The sequence below is a fragment of the Falco naumanni genome, chromosome 2, assembly GCF_017639655.2.
Source record: "Falco naumanni isolate bFalNau1 chromosome 2, bFalNau1.pat, whole genome shotgun sequence".
Lineage (NCBI taxonomy): Eukaryota > Metazoa > Chordata > Aves > Falconiformes > Falconidae > Falco > Falco naumanni.
In genome coordinates, this window is record NC_054055.1 from 16,195,561 (window position 1) to 16,217,018 (window position 21,458).

At 54.9% G+C, this 21,458-nt stretch overlaps 2 protein-coding genes across 2 annotated transcripts in view; both read left to right on the forward strand.

Annotated features, from left to right (window-relative positions):
- Positions 1–2,260, forward strand: part of FLT3 (fms related receptor tyrosine kinase 3) — a 45,926-nt gene extending 43,666 nt beyond the window's left edge. Inside the window, exon 24 of the mRNA XM_040584507.1 lies at positions 769–2,260. Coding sequence (XP_040440441.1) covers positions 769–891 — 123 coding nt within the window. The 3' untranslated portion in view covers positions 892–2,260. The remainder of the gene's footprint in view (positions 1–768) is intronic.
- Positions 2,261–11,043: 8,783 nt separating this feature from the next.
- CDX2 (caudal type homeobox 2) lies at positions 11,044–14,458 on the forward strand. The gene is made up of 3 exons (XM_040584425.1): positions 11,044–11,754; positions 13,957–14,102; positions 14,291–14,458. The coding sequence occupies exons 1-3, from the start codon at positions 11,262–11,264 to the stop codon at positions 14,456–14,458; spliced, it is 807 nt and encodes a 268-aa protein (XP_040440359.1). The 5' UTR covers positions 11,044–11,261.
- The last annotated feature ends 7,000 nt before the right edge of the window (positions 14,459–21,458 follow it).

The following is a 21,458-nucleotide window of genomic DNA, read 5'->3' on the forward strand; positions in this document are numbered from 1 at the left end:
ATGAGCATTTCTTTCCTCCCACTGCTTGCACCAGGGCTCTGTAAGGCTGAAATCTCTCAGCCTGTGCTGGAGCAATGTGCTTCCCTTGTGCAGGAGCCAGTGCAGTTGGCTTTGGTGATGCTGATAGCTGAGCCTGGGCCACCTGCCAGGCATTTCAGGGGGGGGCCACCATAGGTATGTGCTGCCATGTCCTCACAGACGGCGGGCCATATGTCATCTTCAAAGGCCAAAATAATAAACAGCATCTGAGGAAGTCATATTCCATCCTTACCAGACTGTGTTCTCTTCCTCAGGAAAAATAAGCAACTTCTTTCTAAACTACCAATTCCTACCTGTGTATCCCTCTGGGCTAGACGCACTGTTTCCCAATACAGTGTCCCTGCAAACCTTTTGGGATGTGGAGAGCCATAGCCAAAAAATGACTCTTGCCTCTCTGCAGGCTGTTAGCCTGGCAGAAGCTGCTGAGCATAGAAGCAAACTAATGAGCAACTTCAAAGCACTGTAGCTAGAAAAAAAATTAAAAATGCTCCTTTGCAGTCCAGTGCCCCTCCTCAACCCAGATCTTTTTGGCTGGATAAAATCCATTTCACATGGGTAGTTGCCTGGACTCCCTCTGGAGTCAGTGGGAAGTAAATGGGCAGACACGAGTGTGATTCTCCCTCAAGAGGAGGTGGGCTGTGCCTTACAAGAGCCTGCTTCACAGGGAGAAAAGCAGTTTTCAAAGTATGATAACAAAAGATATCTTTTATTTCCGCTTCCCAATTCTAGGTTTACCAGAATATGAAGAAAAATGTTCCTACACACAGTTCCAGCATCAAAACTAAACCATGTGTAAGCAGGGATGAGGAATCTCTGCCACCTACAGCTGTGCTCCAGCATGAAGACTCTTAGGTTTAAAAATAATCTGGGTTATGGATTTGGTCTCAGTATTTTCATAAACTCCATGTAGCATAAATGTTTTAAACCACCACTAAGAAAAGAAACTGCTGCTCTGTTCACATTTCTTATGAGCCAGTCCATGTTTATGTTACTTTGAGGAGAAGACACAATTCGTTTCTTTGAATTCAGCAAATGCTTCTATTGCAAGACAAAAGCAATGGTCATTTCGCTGCATCTTTACAACTGGATGTCTCTTTTCCTGGTTTTATGTAAATAGTGTCTAGCCAATGCATTGAATTCAGAATGTTCTTGCCATATTTCAAACAAATACAAGAAAATCCACGGGGGTTTAGTCAACGTTTACAAGCCCAGCCTATGCATCTAGACAGAACTGGTGTGATTTCCAGAAGTGCTACTCACATCTTCAGCTCCAGCTGTCAGTAAGTGTTGTAAAAAAAGTAGCCAACTTTAAATGCCCAGATTTTAAAATAGCAGCCTTGTTTTACACGGAACTATAAATTTGAGTGTGTATAACTGTCTTATCCCAGACATCTCAATTGCTGTGAAGTTCCTGATAGGTGTCCAGTTCAGGTGAGTTCATTTACAGTGATTCCTTCCTACCTAAAATAAGCATTGAAAACAAGCAGAAGGAGTGATATTTGGAGATGACCTTCTGCCTCCCTGGTCTAGAAATCCAGAAATCCAGGTGGCTGTCTCCAACTGGAAGTCTCACTTCAACTGAGTTACTAATAATTCCATTCTTTGGGCTTTATGTGTTTTGATAGCAAATAGAAATGTTTAATTTTGAAGAAATTATCTTCCGTAGCAATTTAGGAGTGTAATATCATCGCTTCCCATTCCCAGAAGTTAGCCTGGGTGTATGAACCCTGCTGCAAGAAAATGAGAGTATGTCTCTTCAATTTTCTCCCAGATGCCCAGGACAATAACCTGATGCTTGCTGGGGTTTTAATATAGATAAAAAGACATGCTATTTTCACTGTGAGGTTTGGGGATTCATAAATGCGGCTTTCATAATGACTTAACGGGATATGTCTGTCTACATCACAGTGAATCAAGTTGACAATATATGAATTAATGGTTTTCTTCTCTTTTACATTTTACAAGATGCTAACTGCAGCTAGGATTTCCAGTGGCAAGTGTTATAAATGAATAACGGTTTGGATAGAATATGCTATCACATAAATTAAGCTGCTCTTTACTAACATTGTCTGAAAATAATTAATGTTGTAATGCAATGATTATGATTTGCCTATTTTTGTTAACATTGTCGAATTAGCAAGAAATCATTGATTTTTTTAATCAGATATAAACTGCTGAAGAATAATTTGGAAATATAAAGGCAGAAATAAAACTTTAACATTGCATTTTCTGGAAAATAGATATGACTTTTAACAAACTCATAACACAATTTCAAATTGTTCGGCAACAAGATGTCACTATTAACACACAGCCTGAACCAGCTGGAAAGCAGGAGCCGAATGTCTTGTGTGGGCAGGAGTTTTCAGCCTTCAGAGCTAGAGGAGCTTAATGCTGCGATGGATGCATCCAAGCCTAGCTGGCCCTGGAAGCTAAGCAGATGTGAACTTGGCTCATAGACGAGCAGAAGGGAATCCCATGTGTTTTACAACATGCCAGGGAGTTGCGTCAAATGTTTTTCCACAAGATTAAAAAAGGAGTGGACAGAGGTCATCTGGCCCCATCATTGCCACTGAGCTGAGACTTGGGAATATAAAGGCAGAGAGAGAACCTGGAGCGAACACAAACTCCACATGATGCACACATGAAAAGCAGCTCAGGCAACACGACTGTGTGCGAGGAAGTACAGTTAGGAGGGAGACCCTCCTGTGCGAGCCGGACATGTCGCTGTGCATCTGCTTCTCCACACAGCAGAGAGGGATGGAACAAAGCTACAGGAGGTATTCAGTGAAGAACGGTACCTTTTAGGAGCAACATTCCCTTTCCAGGATGCTTCCAACAGAACTTTGCAAGGTGCTGGTCCATTCCTGAGGTGTGTGCAGAGCCACAGCCCATGCTGTTTCAAGAGCTGCTTCACAGTTCTTAGAGGAAAATGCCCACATTTCTCTCGTTAGGATCCAGACCCCTGGCCTGTGCCTCCAGGAGCAGGTTCTCTGGAGAGAAGCGCTGAATTCCCCCTGAAGTGACCGGAGAGGGTTAACCTTGTTTGAAGACCTCCAGCAGAGATGCCATTAGTCTAAGCCAGATGCTTCAAGCCAGGCCGAGACTGACAAAGGCTCAGCAATCATTAAGCCGGGCGGAGGAGCAGAAGGGCTTGAGGGCAATAAAAAGCGGTGAATGGCAAAGGGCACCGCGCTCTCCCCGTTAGCACTGAGGAAAGGGCAAGGCAGGAATACCCGGCGCCCCGAACTGAAAGATGAGGAACTGGCACCGATTGTTTTTCCCTTTTCCCTGCCAAAGCCGGCACCGGGGGGATCCTGCAGCCCGCCGGCCGGGGGAGCTGCTCCGCACGGCTCCGCACGGCCCCGCACAGCTCCGTACGGCCCCAGACGGCTCCGCCGCCGCAGCAGGCACCGGGGGGAGCCTGCAGCCCGCCGGCGGAGGGAGCTGCCCCGCACGGCCCCGCCGCCGCAGCCGGCACTGGGGGGCGCTCGGCCCCCGCGTTGCGGTGCCGCCCGCTGCCGGGCCGGGGGCCGGGGGCCGGGCAAAGGGAACCCACGGCCAAAACGCAGCACTGAGGGTCTGAGCCAGGTAGCGGGCAGCCCCCGCCCGCGGTGCGTTCTCCCAAACTACTGTGCCCGTGTGTCACAGGCAGCGGACGCCAAAAAACAAACAAACAAAAGCCCCTTCTCTGTCCAGTTCAAGAGAAAGTGGAGGTGCTTCTCCAACACATCTCACCCTCGGGTTTGGGGTACCTGGGATAGGCTCCCTGAGGTCCCTCCAGCAGAAGCTGAGGCTAATCGTGAGTTGAACCAGAAGAGGGGGACAGAAGTGACCCTGTCATGCAGACTAGCAGTGGTTGTCTGTCCACATGTTCACGAAGGGATCTGTGAAAGGGGATGGAGAAATCCAAGGTCGTATTTGCTACAGAGCTATCTGCAGATAGTTTACTTTTTAAGATGCCACACTTCTGCTGGAAAGTATTTTGGGGGTGCAGGCTGAAGGTGACTGGATTAGGGCATGCTCCATGCAGCTGGCCACATAAGATCTTAGCCCCCTTCTCCCAGACACTGAACCAGACGAAGTACTCAGTGGCACAGCTTCCCAGCTAAATGCACTGCTGGGCTAGTGAATCACTGCCTCTTTCCCTCCCTCATCAATGGCTAATTAATTAGGCCCTGCAAAGCAAACCAGCTTTAAAAAAAGGCACAAAAAGACCCACCCAGACCTGTGCTTGAGGAGACCACAAATAACTTCAGAAAGAGGTGAGGCCTGAGCCCAGCTCCTTATCTCCCTTCGTGAGCATCCCAGTGCTGTGGGGTGGTGCGGAAGGAGCCCCTTCCAGCCAGTTGTCCGAGACCTGGACTGCATTCGTGCTTCCTGACATGCTTCCCGGGGATGAGATAAACAAGGGTGGCTGTTCAGGTCAGGGATCCTGCCTTAGAGGTCACTGCAATATTAAAATTTAGGGGTTTAAGGCTGTGCTGGAAAACTGATACAGCAACACCCCTAGCAGCAGTGTAGGTGCCTTGGGGTACAGTCTGGATCAGATCTCAGCTGAGAAGGAATTTTGAAGACTTGTGTCCTGGAGAGAGGTGGAGAAGTGGTGGTGCTCCTGTGGCCAGCTTCACAGAGGCACATGAAGACTGGGATGGAATTCAGTTTATTTAGATACCACTTAGTTGGGATGAAAACCCATGGGAGATGCTGACAGTGGCCCCCTCTTCCTGTCATGTGCTACCTACACCTACTTACTCATCTTATATACATCTACTTTGCACTGCAGCTAAGCTTTGGCACTCAGCTGTGGCTGTCCGTATGAGCCCAGAGGTGCCTCTTCTCTTCTGCACTAGGGTTCCCCTCCCTCCATGCCCTATGCTGTGGGGACATCACTGTCTTCCAGCCGAAGAAAGCCCAGAATTCTTCTAATGACAGCCCTCCGGTCCCACCAGTGCTATGACATCCCCATCCTCAGAAGAGGGTTGGAGGCTTCAGATCCTAAAAAGAAGGAGGTGCCAAGCTCTAGTTTCCACCATATTTCTCCTGGAGAAGTGACAACCTACCTGATGCGGACCGGGAATTCCTTTGGACAAGCCTCCTGTGCCTGACGATGTCCTGGGTGCAGAGGGGCTGCGGAGCTAAACCGGGACGGAACCCGTCGAGCCGGGGCTGGTCGCCAGGAGCTGAGCGGCCAGAGGAGGGCGCTGTGGGCCGCGGCTGGGAGCCTGCCGCCGAGATCCCAGCCTGGCCCTGCCTTTCACTCCTTTCGGGGCCTCTGTTCAGACCAGAAAAAAATGTGGTGAGATTCCTCCCCCCTCCCAGGAACTAGAAGAAGACAGCTGGGAGAAAATGGGAGCTGGTGGAAAGCAGTCAGGCACCAGTTTCTCCTTGGAGCCAAAAGGACTGAGGTTTTTGTTTGTTTTGGAGGGAATAGGTTTGCCCGTGGAGAAAGATGCATCTTCTCCTGTCTTCTTACAGCCCCACAATAAGGAAAAGTTCCATGTGGGAGGCTTGACCTGCTCCCTGCCAGGCCAAGGAAGTACCTTGGACTCCCACATTGCCTACCATGAAATGCTATCCACAAAATACCACAGCCCCACAGGGATGTGTACAGTTACAGCCTTCAAAACCTTCGGCCTCACAAACAACAAACGGTATACACGGGCCAGATTGACCCCGTGCCTCTGCTGACTGAAGAGGCTTGCTGGATTGGGCCTGCCATGGATCACGGGCTGAGGGGAGACAACGGTGTGGGGCAGTCACCCCATAGCATCTTGCCATGGAAGGCCTGGGAACAGGATAAATCAGCAGGACTAGCACTGCTGGGACGTGTGGGAGGACACGGCCACCGGCCCTGAATCACCTCCCTGCCAAGGTTGTATTTCAAAGCCAGGAGATGTAGGAAATGAATCAGTGAGGAACGCAATGAGGACATCAGCCCTTATATTGCCCCTGGGGCAGGGGGAAGGGGGATAGTCCATGGACTCACTGGTGGCAAATGCCTGCAAACCATTTGGTAGCTGGAATTTGATGTTTTGCTTGGCATGGGGGTCAATGCGTGCATGAAGGGCACCATCCTGCCAGCTGGGCCAGGGCTTGTGGTTTCCCCAGGAGCGGCATGGTGCTGGGTGAGGGCTGGGGGCTGGAAGACATCCCTGCCTCGAGGTGCCCAGCCCGGCCCAGCTGTGCTTTGCTGCAAAGCCGAAAGCGGCCGGGGAGCACCGTGCTCCCACGACATCCCCCACGCCAGGTGCCGCCGGGGGCGGGGAAGATAACAACGGCCCTTCGTGCTCCAGGGAGCGTCCGTACAGGGGGCGGGCGGGGTGTCCTCGGGGGGCAGGGGGGCGATAACAGCCGAGCCCTGGGCTCCCTCCCCGGGAGCGGGTCCGCCGCCGTCCCGCACGCCGGGCCCCCGCCGTCGGGGCCGCCCCGCGGGTGTGCGCTGCCCGGTGACTCACGGCTCCCGTGGCCGGATCAGGCCCTGGCCTCACCAGGCGAGACGTGCCGGCGGGGACCGGGCACAAAGTGCATGGCGGCTTCTCTTCCCCTTGCCATTTCAAAAAGATACTTCGAAAAAATAAGAAATCCAGGTGTCCCGGGGTCTCCGGTCGCAGCGCACCAGGGACTTCCACAGGAACAGAGCAATGCCCAGCCCGTGCAGCGAGGCGGGGGTCAGCCTTTGGTCCCCCCTGCCACACCGAGCAGCTCTCCGGGAGGGGCTGGCCCCTGGGACAGCTTTTTCCATCCCTTTTTCCGGCTTTTTCCACCCCTTTCTCTGCTTACGTTCCTGTTTCCCGGAGGGGAGCGGGGGCGATGCGAGCTCAGGCCCGACGGCACCTGTGCGAAGAGGCCAGGCTGGCCGGGGCTGGCAGGACGGCGGGTCCCCAGCCTGGCACAAGGTGCCACCCCCCTCCCCTGTCCCTACTTCCTTCCCAGCAACGCAAATTCGCTCGGGAGCGAGCTCTGAGCATCTAACCCGCTCCTAGAGGCATGTGCTTAAACAAGCCGAGTATCAACCCCACGATAAAAGTATTGGGTTATTCTGCAACGCAATCTACATCAAAGCCTCGGGGGCTGCCGGCTTGAAAAGATCCAAGATGTTTTCTAAGTCCTTATCATGTCTGTGCTTAGGGGGAGTCATAAATTCCACAGGTCGGACTAACACACGATTCCTCCTTCTCTTCTCTGTCCTCGGCCACCAAAGAGCTTTCAATCAGTTTTTTTTGTTGGGGTTTTTTTGTTTGGGTTTTTTTTGTTGTTTTTTTTTAAACCTTGCAAACAAAGCTCCTGGTTCCGTGTCGTTAAGGTAGGGGAAGAGGGGAAGATCCCCCCCACTCCACCCTGAACTTCTAAGTGACAGAAAAATAAATTCTTCAAACCAGAAAACGATTAGAAATAAAGAAGATGAATCCGCATCCCCGCAAGAGTCCCGTCAAGCGGGAGCAGTTGGTGGAGGAAGGGGCGCGGTGGGGGCGCGGCACTCATCCCTTCCCGGGGCTTACGGGAACATTTCTGGTGAGGGACGGGGGTCCCTGCACGGTGCTGCCCGCCCCCTTACCCCCCAGTCCGCCCCGGCCCCAGGGCCCGAGGCGACGACGAGCGCTGGCTCCGAAGAGAGGTGTCCGCTCCGGACCCGGGCACCGGCCGCCGCCTCTCAGGGGGCCGAGGGGCGGGCAGCGGGCGGCGGGCGGTGGGTGGCCGGTGGCGGGCGGCAGCGCCCTGTCCCCGGCGTTTCTCACACCATCGTGCCTCTGACCTGACTCCTCCCGGGACTGGCGGATCCCCTGGGAAATTATTTCTTCATCCCAAGAAGTAAGGCTAGGACTGAAGGAGAAAGGCGGGAGTCCGGCCAGAGCCCCGGGTGAAACAGCCCTTCGGTGAAAATACGGGGGTCAGCATGGCGGGGGCGGGAGTCAAAAAGATATTTCCCTGCAAACAGTGTCCCCGATCAGGCACTTGTCGGTTTGAGAGGCATTAGGTCGCATTTCCCCGCTCATGATCTAACGAAATAGGAAAGAAACGAAAGAAGCAAAGAGGGAGAGATCAGGGCTTTGCCCTCCCTCCGGTCCCGGGCTCCCGTCCCGGGGTCCCCGCTCCTCTCCCGCGGCTGTGTGCCGGGGTCTGCTGGAAGACCCGAGACGGAGGCAGGGAAGGGGCGGGCGACTGCCAGGGCCAGCTTGGGAAACCTGCCTCCAGGAGGCCGGATGGAAAAGGGGGGAAACCTGGCCGAGAGAGAGACCCCCTCTCCCCAGTCCCCTCGTGAAGCCCCGATCGCTGGGGAGGGCCGGAGGGAAGACAACCCCTGCCCCAGTCGCAGCGAAGGGAAGACCGACTAGAACCCAGGCACGCAGACTCGGGGTGTGCGCGGCCCGAGATCCCTCTTATTGTAAGACATGAGGGTCCCAGAGGCAGAGCCGCCCCCCGCCCCAGCAGCCAGGCAGGTCGCTGCGCGGGCCGGGAGCGAGGGGCAGCCGTGCGGCGGCGGGTGCTGCGGGGCACCTCTCCGCGGGGGAAGCGGGCTTCGTCCCCCCGGCTGGGGACAGCTGGCAGGGCCCGGTTTGCACAGCCCTGGTGCTCGAGGGGCGGCTGGGATGGCTGTCCGACGGGCCCAGGCAGAGCCGGGCCGGCCCCGCAGCGGACAGCGGAGCGGCGCCCTCGCTGCGGAGCCGAGCGGGCTCGGGGCGGTGTTGCCCGGGAGCTTTGTCCTGCTGCCCCGTCGGAGCCCCGGGGGTCTCACCCGCCCCCAGCCCCGCCAGCTCGGGTTGGCGTCGTGTCTCACCCCAAAGCGCTGCCACCTGCCTGCCACGGTTCATGGATGGAGCGTTAGGCACCGAACCGGGCGAGTTCGGCGTTTGTCAGGGTTTTGGTGCGTTGTAATACAGTATGTTCAGAGTTTTGTCATTTTAATGGCCCCTTCCTCCGTTTATGGCATCATCAAATTCACATCCGCCTAGATGGCTGTGTCGGTGCTTATCGGGAGAGGCGATTACATTGAAGGGACGCAGCATTTGTTTTCCAGAATTACATTTCAGTCTCCAGCTCAGAGAGCGCGGGGGGCTGCGAGCCCCGCTCCCTCTCCCCGTTACCCCACCGGCGGGGCGGGGGTAAGGCGTCATGGTGGGAATGGCAGCAGGGAGAGAAATCCCCGGAGAAGGCGGCTGGCAGGCGTCCCCGCATCCCTGCTGCTGTGCTGCTCTTATCGAAGGGTCGCAACCGCGGCCGGCAGCGACAGTCCACGAACGACAAGTGACGGGTGTGGGCGCAGGCATTGCACTGCCAGCTGTGTGCAGGGTGGGGGTACCCCGTTCCTTGCAGCCGGAGTACCCACGGCGGCTCCGAGGGGGCCGCCCGTGGTCTCTTTCCCTCTTTCCCGGGAGCGATGCTCGGTCCTTCCCCGCTTGAGCGCCCCGGTCCCCCAGGGCGACTGACACGGGACCCTCCCGGACACTTTAGGAGAGGTCGCTGAATTATTCCCACTCGCGTTAAAGCCCAGACCCGCGGCAGCCCCAGGCTGAGCACCAAAGGGCCCGGTGCGATGGGGAGAAGGAGAGGGAGATTTTTCGGGGAGTGCGGATCGGGGAGATCTGACTCTGCAGAGCTGAAATCCGCCCTCCGCTGCAAAACTCCACGTCTCAGTGCCCGGGGGAGGCAGGGGGGACACACTCTGCAGAACCGAAGAGAAAGCGAAGGGAAAATACCCCTGGGACACGGCCACCGGGTCCCTTCACGTAAGACCCGGGACACGCGGGGCCAGTGGGGGAGACCCGGCAGGACCCAGCCGCACCGGCCCCAAGCGCCCGGGAAGAGCCGTCGGGGCCAAACGTACTGGGAAAACGGGGGGACGCTCCCGTCCCCCTCCATTTTTTCTCGCCGGGTGAAAGGTTTCCTCGCTGTGTCATGGGAAAAGATGCAAATATGCAAACGTTGCCTCGCATTGTCCCCGCTCAGGGTGAAAAGTTAAAGCATAAAAGCGGCGGGGGGAAGCTGAGAGGGGGTCGCCTCTTCAAAGGGGGCTGGCTGGGCCGGGGGAGCCGGCAGCCGCTTGCCCTAGAGCCGCCCTTCCAGGGCCAGCATTTCCAGAGGGTTTCCAAGGCGTTGGGGTGGGAAAAAACGAGTGTGCGTGGAGGGGCGAGTCGCCGGGTTCCCCGTGGGCTCGGCCGCACTGCAGGGAGGGAATCGTCCCCGGGGTACCAGGCTCCGGGAGGACGTGGATGGTTCCCCCGTGGTGGTGGTGGGGAACCATCCCCTGGCTGGGTGCCCAGGCCCCTGCGGGCGGCGAGATGCTGCGGCCTCGCTCCAGCGGTGGGTACGAGGGCAGCGGGTGCTTTAGGCGAAGGCACCCCCCAGTCCTCGTCCATTCCCGGCACCGGGGCCCAGGCTGGGACGGGGAGGGTGGGCAGCGCCTGACCTCGAAGCTCTGTAGGCACAAGCGGGGGGGAAGGAGGCAGCGCCCTCGGGGGGGTGGGGGTGGTGGGGTGGGGTGGAGGGGTGGAATTTCTCCTCTTACCTCTCCTTCATCGCCCGTGACCGAGTGGGAGCGGGAGCGGGTGGGAAGTGCGTTAGAAAAAGCAGTAGGCCGTTGCGGTGGGGTTTGTTTCTTAGAACAACCACGACAAAATGGGTTTGTGGATTTTTAATCAAAACTCCCTCCTCCTCCGCCCCTTCCTCCCCCCACACCCCCCCCCAGCCCCAAGCACGGAGAAGAGCTGGTTAAAGTGCTGCCTACAGATCGGCCGCGATACACGGCTCCCATATTCCCACCCTCGCCCTTAGATCTCCCTCTCTGTCTTTTGCAAGTCTCTTGATTTCATCCTTTGAACCTGTGATTGGAGGTTAAAGTGCACCAGGTTGCAATGGAAGGAGGAAGCTCTTAAACAATAAAGGCTTGAATATTTAGCTGTGATCAGGTCGCTGCCCTCTCCTTATCTTTTTAAATGCAAATCGTCTTTTAGGGGTAGTAGCTATATACCCAGCGCCTCTCCACGTCACCTGCCTTTGGTGTGTCTGGGCCATTACTAATAGAGCCTTGTAAACAATCGTTAATCATGTAAGTGCTGCCGGCCATTGGATTCGGACCGGGAGCCGGGAGCGCGGAGCGCAGCGCGGGGCCGCGGCCCCTCCGCCTGCCCCCTCCCCGCCCCGGGCAGCCCGTCCCCAGGCAGCAGGCGCGCCGCTGCGAGAGCCCCGAGCAGCATGCGGAGAGCCGCCGCCGGGGCCCCTCCAGCATGTACGTGAGCTACCTCCTGGAGAAGGACGGGCCCATGTACCCCGGCCCGGTGCGACACTCGGGGGGGCTCAACCTGGCGGCGCAGAACTTCGTGGGCGCCCCGCAGTACGCGGACTACGGCGGCTACCATGTGAACCTCGACAGCGCCCAGTCCCCCGGCCCGGCCTGGCCCGCGCCCTACGCCGCCCCGCTCCGCGACGACTGGGGCGCCTACGGACAAGGGGCGCCGCCGGCCGCCGGCGCCGTCCACGGCCTCAACGGCGGTTCCCCCGCCGCCGCCATGGCCTACAGCCCCGCCGACTACCACCACCACCACCCGCACGCCCACCACCACGCCGGCCCCGCGCCCCACTGCTCCGCCGGGGTCATGCAGCCCGTCAACGCCGCCAGCGCCGCCGCCGCCGCCCCCGAGCCGCTCTCCCCCGGCGGGCAGCGCCGCGGCCTCTGCGAGTGGATGAGGAAGCCGGCGCAGCCCCCGCTCAGCAGCCAGGGTAAGCGCGGGCCGGGGGCGGGCGAGGGGCTGCCCCGCCGACCGCTCCGCCGGGGCGCCGCCGGCTCCCCGTGCGTCGGGCAGCGCGGCGGCCGGGCGGGGCACCGGCCCCAAACAAACCCGCTCGAGGGACGGGCCTCGGCACCGCGGGGGCTGCCGGGCTTAGCCCTGGGTACGGCCCCGGGCAGCGCCGGGCGCCGCTCTCCGCCGGGGAGCAGCCGCTGCCGGCCGCGGCGGGCCGGTGCCCGGGGCGCGCTTCGGCGGGGCAGGGCGGCACGGCCCGCATGCCGAGAGCTCGCCCTTCCTGCCGCTGCTCCGCGCCTCCGCTTATAGCCACTCAGAAGATTTTTATAACCAATTAGAGCCATATAAATCATCGGCCGGTGTCGCCCCGCATTTGTTTCTGAGTCACTGAGCGCCTACTCTTTATTAAGGTCTCCCTGCGGCCAGGCCTCCCGAGCGGCTGCCCGCCGACCCCCGCGGGCCGTGCCCTCCGGGCCGTGCCGGTGGGGCCGGGAGGTGCGAGGGCGTTCCCCTCCCCCCCCCTCCCCGGTGCCCCGGCGGCGGGAGGCCGGCAGCTGGACGGGTCGGGCCGTGGCCGGCGCCGCGCTCCCTTGTGATGTTAATACACTCGCAGCCCCTCTCTTTTATTTCCCCCCTGCATCTGCCAGGGGAGATGCGTGTCCCCCCACTTTGGAATACGCCTTCCACGGCTGTTGCCGCCGATTTTTTCTTTTTCTTTTTTTTTTTTTTTTTTTTAGAATTATATATAGTGGGGCAAAAAACCAGGGTGGCGACTTTCGCAGTAAATAACGACTTCTGGTGTTCCTTTCTCATCCCCTGCCCCGCGCCACGGCCGGCAGGGCCGGCGGGGCTCCCCGGGCGGCGCGGGGTGGGGGTCCCGGCCTCACCCGCGGCCGCCGCGCCTCGGGGGAAGCCCCGGTGCCAGCAGCCCCGGTGCTCCGGTGCGGGCCGCTGGCACCGGCTACGCCCCGGGTGGCGGTGGTGGTGGAGCTCTCCCAGGCCCGTCGCGCTTCCCACAGCAGCCCGTGGTGTTCCCACAGTTTGGGCTTGTGCGGTGGTGGCCGGTCCCTTGTCTCCATTCAAATTCTGCCTTTGGAGCCAGTGTTTATGTTAATGTGCAGGGCTGGGGGGATGAAAGCGCCTGCCGCCATTTGTTCAGTAGTGGTAATTCAAACAGAATGTGGCTGTCATTAAGGCTTTGAGAAGGGTTTTTCTTTGATAAGATCGCCTTGTCCTGCATTGTTTGGGATTGTGTTCCCTATTCACTAGCTCTGGGGAGTTTTCTCTGATCAGGCTTGTATCTTTACAGGGTGCTTTTGTTGTGGTTTGCGAGAGTTTACCTGAACAAAGTCAGCCTGCTAGCCATTAAGCACCTTGAGGGCAGAGGCTCCCCGCCTTGGCTCCCTGGGGAACGGGAGGGCCGGGGACACAACCAGTTAAACAAGAAACCCTCGGGAGAAAGGAGGTCACCGGCTGCGGCGATGCACGCCCGTCCACCGCTCGCTGCCGTTCGCCTTCGGGTTTCGTTGGCATTGTTTTTTCGGTGTTTTTGTTTGTTTGTTTGTTTGTTGGTTGGTTGGTTTCTGGGGGATGTGTGGGTTTTTTTAGCGCTAAAGTTGCACATCGCACTTCCAGGGTATCTGAGAAATCGCTTTAGTCGCTGCCCCGATGCCGGGGCAGAAGCGGGGGGAGCTGGAGCGGGCGCCCCGACGGGCCCCCGACGGCCGCTGCCGGTTCTCGCCCCTAGATCAGTGTTTCTCGTTTAGAAACACACCGCCGTGCCCCGAACGGAGCTTTTCTTTCTTCTCCTTTCCCCTTTTCTTTGTAAAAAGTTTGTTCTCGTTAAGGAAGGTAAAACAAACCCGAAAGCCAACAGCAAGTGCACAACAAAGATGTCCCAAGCGCAACGTGGGGGTGGCGGGGCAGGGGGTGGCAGCCCGCGCCTGGCTCGCCCTTACAGCCAGCACGCCTGGGATTTCTGCCCCATGTCCCCGGGGAACTGTGGAACTGCTTCTCTCCCCTCTGTCTGCTGCGCTCAGTAGAGCCCCGAGCAGGGAGCGGCGAGGAGGAAGCCGGGGAGGTCCGATCCTGCTCGCCCCGCAGCCGCCGGGAGGAGTGCTGCGCTCCACCCCAGGCCCTTCGGCTTCACCTTTCCCAATCCCGGTTTTCTTCTCCGCAGTTAAAACCAGGACGAAAGACAAGTACCGCGTCGTGTACACCGACCACCAGCGGCTGGAGCTGGAGAAGGAGTTTCACTACAGCCGCTACATCACCATCAGGAGGAAAGCGGAGCTGGCCTCCAGCCTGGGGCTGTCGGAGAGACAGGTCTGTCTCACCAGTGGTGGTCCCCACGCCACTCACGCGGGGCCGGGATGCGCAGGGGGCCGGGATGCGCAGGGGGCCGGGATGCGCGGGGGCCGGGATGCGCGGGAGCCGGGATGCGCGGGCCCCCTGGGAAGGGAGGGCGTCCCCGGGGAAACGGCCTCCTCACTCCCCTTCGCCCCCCCCCGCAGGTGAAAATCTGGTTCCAGAACAGGCGGGCGAAGGAGAGGAAGATCAACAAGAAGAAGCTGCAGCAGGCGCAGCCCTGCGGCGCGGAGCCCCTCAGCCCCGGCGCCCCGCTACAGGGTCCCACTGCGGGGGCGGCCGCCGCCGGGCTGGGCCCCGCCGCCCCGCAGTGACAGCGGCCGGGGACCGCGGCGCAGGGACTGCTGGAGGGGGCGGCCGCGGCGGGGCCGGGCCGGGCCGGGGGGGCACGGTGGGAGCGGTCCCCCCCCGCCTATGCACTACACCGCCCCGCGGGGCCGGCCGTGTGTACAGATGTACAGTGTAAGTGTCTCGTCGTCCAGGGGAAGCGTGGCCATCGCTTTATTAATATTATTATTATTATGTTTGGGTGTGGTTTTTTTTACCCTGGAGTTTGTTAGATAAAAGGGGGGCACTGCCTGCCAGTCAACCCCCGGTGAATCTCAGGGATCGGTCCGAAAGACCCTAGAAATATTGTTGGGCTAACAACGAATTTTAACAAGAAAAAATAATTAAAGGACATTTTTTTATTTTATTTTATATTTTATTTTATTTTCTTCTTGTAACCAGGAATATGCAAAATGTTCATCCTGCCCTAAGGGCCAGAGCAGACAAGATAAGGCACTGTTTAAACGTTCAGAAGTGAATTGCTTAATGTTAGACACTTGTAAAAGAGCCCATAAATCTGGTGCTGACAGTCATCCAGCCAGATTTATTAGTCGCAGTACAGAAAAAATTAGAAGAATGAAGTCTCCTCTGAAAAAGGTGTCCTGTCATGCTGGAGTGCGGAGCCTTGCTTGTGTGTGCAATGTCCCATCTGTTAAATTATGTGCTGTTTCTCACCCCCTTACAGTTTTTACCTTGTTTCAAGGTTGTTTCCAGTTAGTTTTCCAAAGTCTCCTTGGTTTGATCAGCTTTACGTAGGCTTCACCCCACCAGGAGCAGAAATCCTTGGAAGAGCCCTGTGCTGTACCAGAGCCCATCTTGCACAGGTTGTGGCTCATTTCCACATGCTGACTAGGTGGTGGGGACCAGGAAAGAGATGCTAAAGGACTCACCTAGTCAGAGATGAAAACAAGGAAAGTCCAGCTGATTTGGCCAAATCACCCTGGCTGTTTGCCATTTGCCATGTGTACTTCTTACTTATGGCTGGGAGAAACCCCACGAGGAAGCGAGGCCGTGCCACCAGTGCCCTGGGGTGTGCGTGGGGCCAGCTCATGTGGGCCTGGGCCTCGCCAGGGATGGGAGCACTGTCCAGCCCCAAAGACATTATCTGGGTTTCTGACTTTTCTAGCATTTGGCCCCATGGTGTTCTGGTTTTCTGGTCAAATTTATTTAGGATATTCCATTTGCTTGCTTTGGGGTACTTTTGGTTTTGCTTGCTGACTCTTTTCTCATGTTTTTGCTGAAAGCCAAACCCAAATATCAGCAGCATCTGCAGGATTGCGTGGGGAGAATCGGTTTGCCAGGGCCTGCCTCCACAGACAAGGTAGCTCTCCTTGCCTGGAAGAGCTTGGTGAGCACCAGAAATGGTGAGCACAGCCCCAAAGCCTCCATGCACCATTTTGGCCACATGTAGCTCCATGGCTTGCTGGGCCAGGGGCTGGCTGCTGGCTGACAGGCTGACAGCAGATGTGTGGCTGTGCAAACCTGATCCAGGGCTCCTGAGCCTGGGGGAAGACCATGGCTACAGGCAGCACCTCCAGTGCAGGGAACCTGCTTAATTTTCTGCCTGGTGCAGTTGCTGAAGTGGGTCTGGCCAGGAGGCATGGGTGCAGCTCCCAAGCAGTTATGCTCATTGCACGTGGGCTTGACGCACACCATGTCCTGCTGGGTCCCATGTCCATGGTTCACGCTGGACCAGAGGGAGGCAGGAGTCAGATCCATCCTTCTTTGCTAGGTCCTTGGATCTTTCTGGAGAAGCTGCTTCCCTGGGGACACCTAAAGCTAAGCAGCACCGAACTGAGGGGCTTGGCTCTGCAGCACCAGCTGTAAACCAGAGGAGAGCAGCTGCAGCAGGGGCGGCCAAGTTAAAAGGGTTTTGCAGGCACCACAACCCACTCTTCCCTCTGTGCTCTCCCCAGAAGGGCATGAGGGCTCTTGAGGGAACAGTGGCCATGCCAGCAGCCAAGATGCGGGCAGCCCCGGGTGGTGCCATCCCTTCGAGGATGCCCTGTGGTGCCCGGGGCCACCCCCGCAGCATTGATCCCCGGCCCACCCTGCGGCTGCCTGAGCTGCTACGCGTTGCTGCGATACGCCTGTCAATAAACCCTGTTTGGATTGTGGAGCAGAGCGCAAGGTTTGTTTGTTTAGTGGTTAGAGGTTCAAAAGTCGGCATTGTCCCACTGCAAACGAGCCCAACTTTTTTCTCCCTAAGGAAAAGCTGGCTGCGGTGAGAGGGAGGGAGAGATATCAGTGGGCCCTTTTATTTGCTTCCAGGAATAATTAATGGCAGTGCGAAAAAAGATGACCACGGAGTTATGAAAGACCATCAATAAGTAAATTAATCACAAAGGATCTGGGGGGTATAAGAGGTGCTGCTTGGCATGGTTTTGCTGGCATTTCTCCATGCCATGGGGCAGGGTTGGCACAGGACTCTCAGAGCCCGGGACTCCTCACCACAATGGTGGCACACAGACACCCCTGGCAGTGGCCCAGGCATGGCAACTTTGGGGACAGTTCCTGTAACCCCTCGAAAGTGTGCTCCTCGTTGGTTTTAACACTGAAAATAGCAAAATTTCTCTTTCTTGCCTGTAGGACTTCTGAGAAAGAGAGTTGCCCACATTGAAGTGAACTGTTTGATGTCCACAAAAGTTTCCTGTCTCCAAAAAGTTCATTAGAGACATGTAAACAAACCCCACACATTTTAAACACCCCGATTCCAGGTCTCTTCCCCTCTTTGCTAGTGAATGTTCATTTTCTGAGCTCTCCTCAGATTCTTGACGATGGCAATGCAGAGCTTAAATTTCTTCGTGTAAAAAGGAAACAATCAAGCAAACTATATCCACACCCAGTTTTAAACATTTCCCCCCTCCCATCCCCAAACAAATAAACCACCAACCTTCCAGCTTGCTTTATATTCCTCATGCACCATGGAGAAGTGTAAAAAGGCACAAACTGGGTATCTTGTTTATTCAGGGAGATATTTGCAGGCATCTGGATCAGTCCAGTGGCTGGACCACAACAATGAACCAAAAGCACCATTTGGGAGAGGTGAGCTGGTTGTGGTGACCCCTGCACAACCTACAGGTGTTTTTATCCCTCCCAGAGCTCCCCACAGCAGCGAGCCAAGCCAGTCTGGTAGGGTACAATGGGTCAGAGCCACTGCACCTTGCTTGCCTGGCAGGGGCTGCAGTGGGTGTCCTTGGAGACCCTCTGTCCAGGCTGGGTAAAATCCAGGAAATCAGGTTTGGCCCCAAAATAGCAAAGTGGCAGTTCCCTGCACTCCTTCTCTTGATAGATTTTCCTGCTCCTGTCACTGTGCAACAACAATCACTTAGGAACCCTTCTTTTGGCTTAGGTCTTAGCTAAAGAGAAAAGTTTCTCAAGAAAGCTCTCTGAGTTTTGGACACGAAGTGACCCTATGTGTCACAGCCCAACGTGGGTAAACAGTAAGGTCCTTAGATAGAGGGTGTGGATAACATGTAAAGCAAATGTCTGCTTTCTCTGATCTTGAGTATCTTCTAGGGGCACATTATAGATCCTCAGCCTGATAGCTGAGCACTCTGGATCTGCAATATGAAGACAGTAAGTTTTTTAAAAAGTAAAAAAAAACCTTCAAAACTTATATCAGCAGTAAGTAACAACTTCAGACACCACCCTCTCCCCCTGCTTTTTGCCTACATGAGTGGCTTCTGTGAGGCAGGTCATTTCCATCTGTGGGTGAAGCAGTGGCTGGAAGCACACATCCCAGGCGACTGAGAGAGGGCAGAGCCCATCCTTCAGGAACTGAGCCAGGGGTTCCTATGGGTGACTTAAATCCTGGCTCCAGAGGGCTGTGTGAGGCTGTGGGTTTCTCTTTGCCTCTCCATCAGTGACTGGAGTGGAAGAGGAAATCACAGAGTTTACAATTCTGTTGACACAGCTCTGCTGGATTAAATGCTTCGTAGCCAAAATTCATGACCAAATACTTTCCTTCAGTCCCACCTGGGTAATGGAGCTATGTGCTGAAATTTAGAGCAGTTACAGCTGAAAGCAAAAGTTGAGTTGATGCCAGGGAAGCAGTGCTGGAGGCCTTCCAGGAGCAAACAGCTTGTAAACGGTGAGGAAAGTCAGCAGAACACAAGTCTTCTGAAGGCACGTCCAGCTGCACAGGTAGCTCAGTGAGAAAACAAGGCCACCTTGGCATGAGAGGTCATGGGATGGGTGGTCTGGTGCAGTAGAGGACAAGTGCCAGGGAGATGCATGCTAGGAAGCTCCCTAGCAAAACAGCTCTGGTTACTGGGGGAAAGCCATAGCAGAGAAGTGTCAGGAACCTCTGGGGACAGATGGGGCCAAACTCTCCTGGAAGCCTCAGCAGCCCTCTGGGCTTTGCCCTAGCTGAGCTCCTTGGTGGAGCAGGACATTGTCCCTCTCCTTGCTGATGAGGAGGGGCTGCTTCCTTCTTAACCTGCATGTTCAGCCACACTGTGGCTCAGGTGAACACAGGCAGTTTCTTCTAGTTAATGTATCATCTTTTGCAATGTCTGCAATTCCATTCTTAGTTTTTGGCACTTTCAGAAGTCAAACTTACCTTCTTTGAGAGACAGGGACAGACACTCGCTTGCAAAGGGGCAGGAAAAATTTGAGCTATTCACTAAAACAAACAGTTTGTTGCCAGGAAACTGGAGTCAGAGACTGGGGAATCCCTTTCTAGCCCTGTATTTCTGAAGTGAAGTACCATCTATTTTGGGACAACACCCACTGGATCCCCCTCCAGATGTTTTTGAAGTATGGGAAATACGGGAAAAGAGAGGATGAAAACTCAAGGATGATTCTCATTTCATGTTCTCAGGGATGTCTAGATAGAGATCTGTGGCATTCAGCAGGCCCCAGTCCAATTAACCATTGGCAGATAACAGGAATAATTTTCCTCTTGTTTCTAATATTCTCTGATTATAATAAAATTTAGCCTAACGCAAAATCTAATGTAATCTATCTATCTATAATAGATAAACTATCTAATGTAATATCTGACATATTGGTCAAGGTAGAGGTTTTGATTCAAGTCCTCAAATCATTAAAAGTGCATCATTCCCTTTCTTAAAGGTCTTGCGTATTTCATAGAATCACAGAATAGTTTGGATCGGAAGGGACCTTCAAAGATCATCTAGTTCAACCCCCTTGCAATGAGCAGGGCCATCTTTCACGAGACCAGGATGCTCAGCACCATCCAACCTGACCTTGAATATTCCCAGGGATGTGGCATCTACCACCTCTCAGGGCAACCTGTTCCAATGTTTCACCACCCTCACTGTAAAAAATTTCTTCCTTATATCTAATCTAAATCTACCCTCCTTTAATTTAAACTTCTAACTGCTCATTTCCAACCTGCTGATCCCTAGCACTTGAGCTGGACTGAAAGCATCTAGACAGATGTCACATGTAATGTCTGGATTCACCATCTGCCTCCTGACACTCCGGTACCCAGCTGTAACAGGCAGGGTTGGAAACAAAGCCCTTGTGTACTGCTCTTGCAAAAGAAAAGAACAAGCCAAAAAGAGCACATGGACCTTTCCTGTTCTCAGCATTCTTCTTCTCTTAGTCAGCCAGCTATTTTTTGGCAGCTGTCGCAAGCTCATGTAGTTTTGCTTTTGAGTCAGATCCTGTTCCCCTGATATGCCCTGCTGCTTTCCACAGAGTCACAGCCCATCCTCCAGATAACTTGCATAGAGCTGAAGACCTTTGTGACAGAAAAGCTGCCTTATCTGCAGCATTCTTTGGAAAGGGATGTTCCTCACTGCAGAATGTCCCTTCCTCTACAGGTAAATAAGACGAGCTTTCAGCCCTGGAAACCAAGATTGCTTGTGGTCTAATTTTTCCATGCCATGGTCTGGCCATGCAGACAGCAAAATCTCTCAGGGCTACAAGACTTGCTTAGTCCCTTGCCCCCCCGAGTACAGAAAGGCCAGTTAGGGCTTCCAGCAAGGGCTTGCTTGTAAGCAAGGCCTTGTAGAACACAACCTTCTTGATCAGGTGGGTCTCAGGATTTTTAAGATCACAATTCTGCATTTAGGCATCTTGAGTGGAAGACAGGCAAGACATGGACACCAGAGGCTACCTGAGCCTCCAAAGGCATTTAAGCTCCTACATCAAGCAGTAGTGAAGAGGCACTAGCATCCAAAAGGCTTCTTCCTTTTTCCACAGTTTAAAAATAAGCCAATACCTCTCATGGAGATTGTCAGGAGTGATATAAAGAGCTGTGTAATGTAGAGGAATGAAGCTGGGTTAATTAGCATTGATAATATACAGCTGTGGGCTGGCTTCAGGGGTGGCGGGTTGGCTGATGTAGATAAGGTGCAGATGTGGCTGGTTCTGTTGAGGGGTTGGGCAGCTGAGGAAGGGAGAGGAGGAAGCAGAGAGAGAACACATGCCCTGGAAGAGGACTAGGAGAAGGCAGCAGAGGGACTGGCATGAAGAGTATGTTGGTATGAGATGGTAGAAGACCTTGTTGCAGCTGGCTGGTTTGGAGAGTGCTGTGACAGTGTAGCAGTTAACTATTGCAGTAATTTTAAAGATAACCCAAGCTTTCAACTACATTTTAGGGAAGTTCCAGTCCTCATCTAATCTAGGGATTTTTTTGTTGTTGTCATTTTTATTTGTAGAATTTAAGAACATGAGATGGAATTTACATTAGCTCTCAGTGAGAATCACTTCCTATCAGCAATACCAAATAATTGTTATTCTAGTTTAAAGTAAAAATGTGCTTCTTTTTGAATCATAAATTCCAATAATAGGAAGCAATCAAACTACTCATTTTTCATATATAGTAAGTGCAGTATATTGTTTCTCTGGTGATAATGGTCATTTTTTAGATCATCTTTGATCTTCATCAAGATGCTTATATGCATCTGTAGATGTAGAGGTAACCACAGTGAGCTGAAAAGGGGTCTCTAAAAACATCTTGCACAACTACTCCCAGGAATGTAGTGACTCAGAAGAAGAAACGACTTTCTC

Bases quoted from the DNA above. Each gene is read 5' to 3' on its own strand.
- CDX2 (XM_040584425.1), top strand. From the start codon at position 11,262: ATGTACGTGAGCTACCTCCTGGAGAAGGACGGGCCCATGTACCCCGGC. The intron at 11,755-13,956 runs GTAAGCGCGGGC...TCTTCTCCGCAG, and splicing joins GCCCCCGCTCAGCAGCCAGG to TTAAAACCAGGACGAAAGAC. The intron at 14,103-14,290 runs GTCTGTCTCACC...CCCCCCCCGCAG, and splicing joins TGGGGCTGTCGGAGAGACAG to GTGAAAATCTGGTTCCAGAA.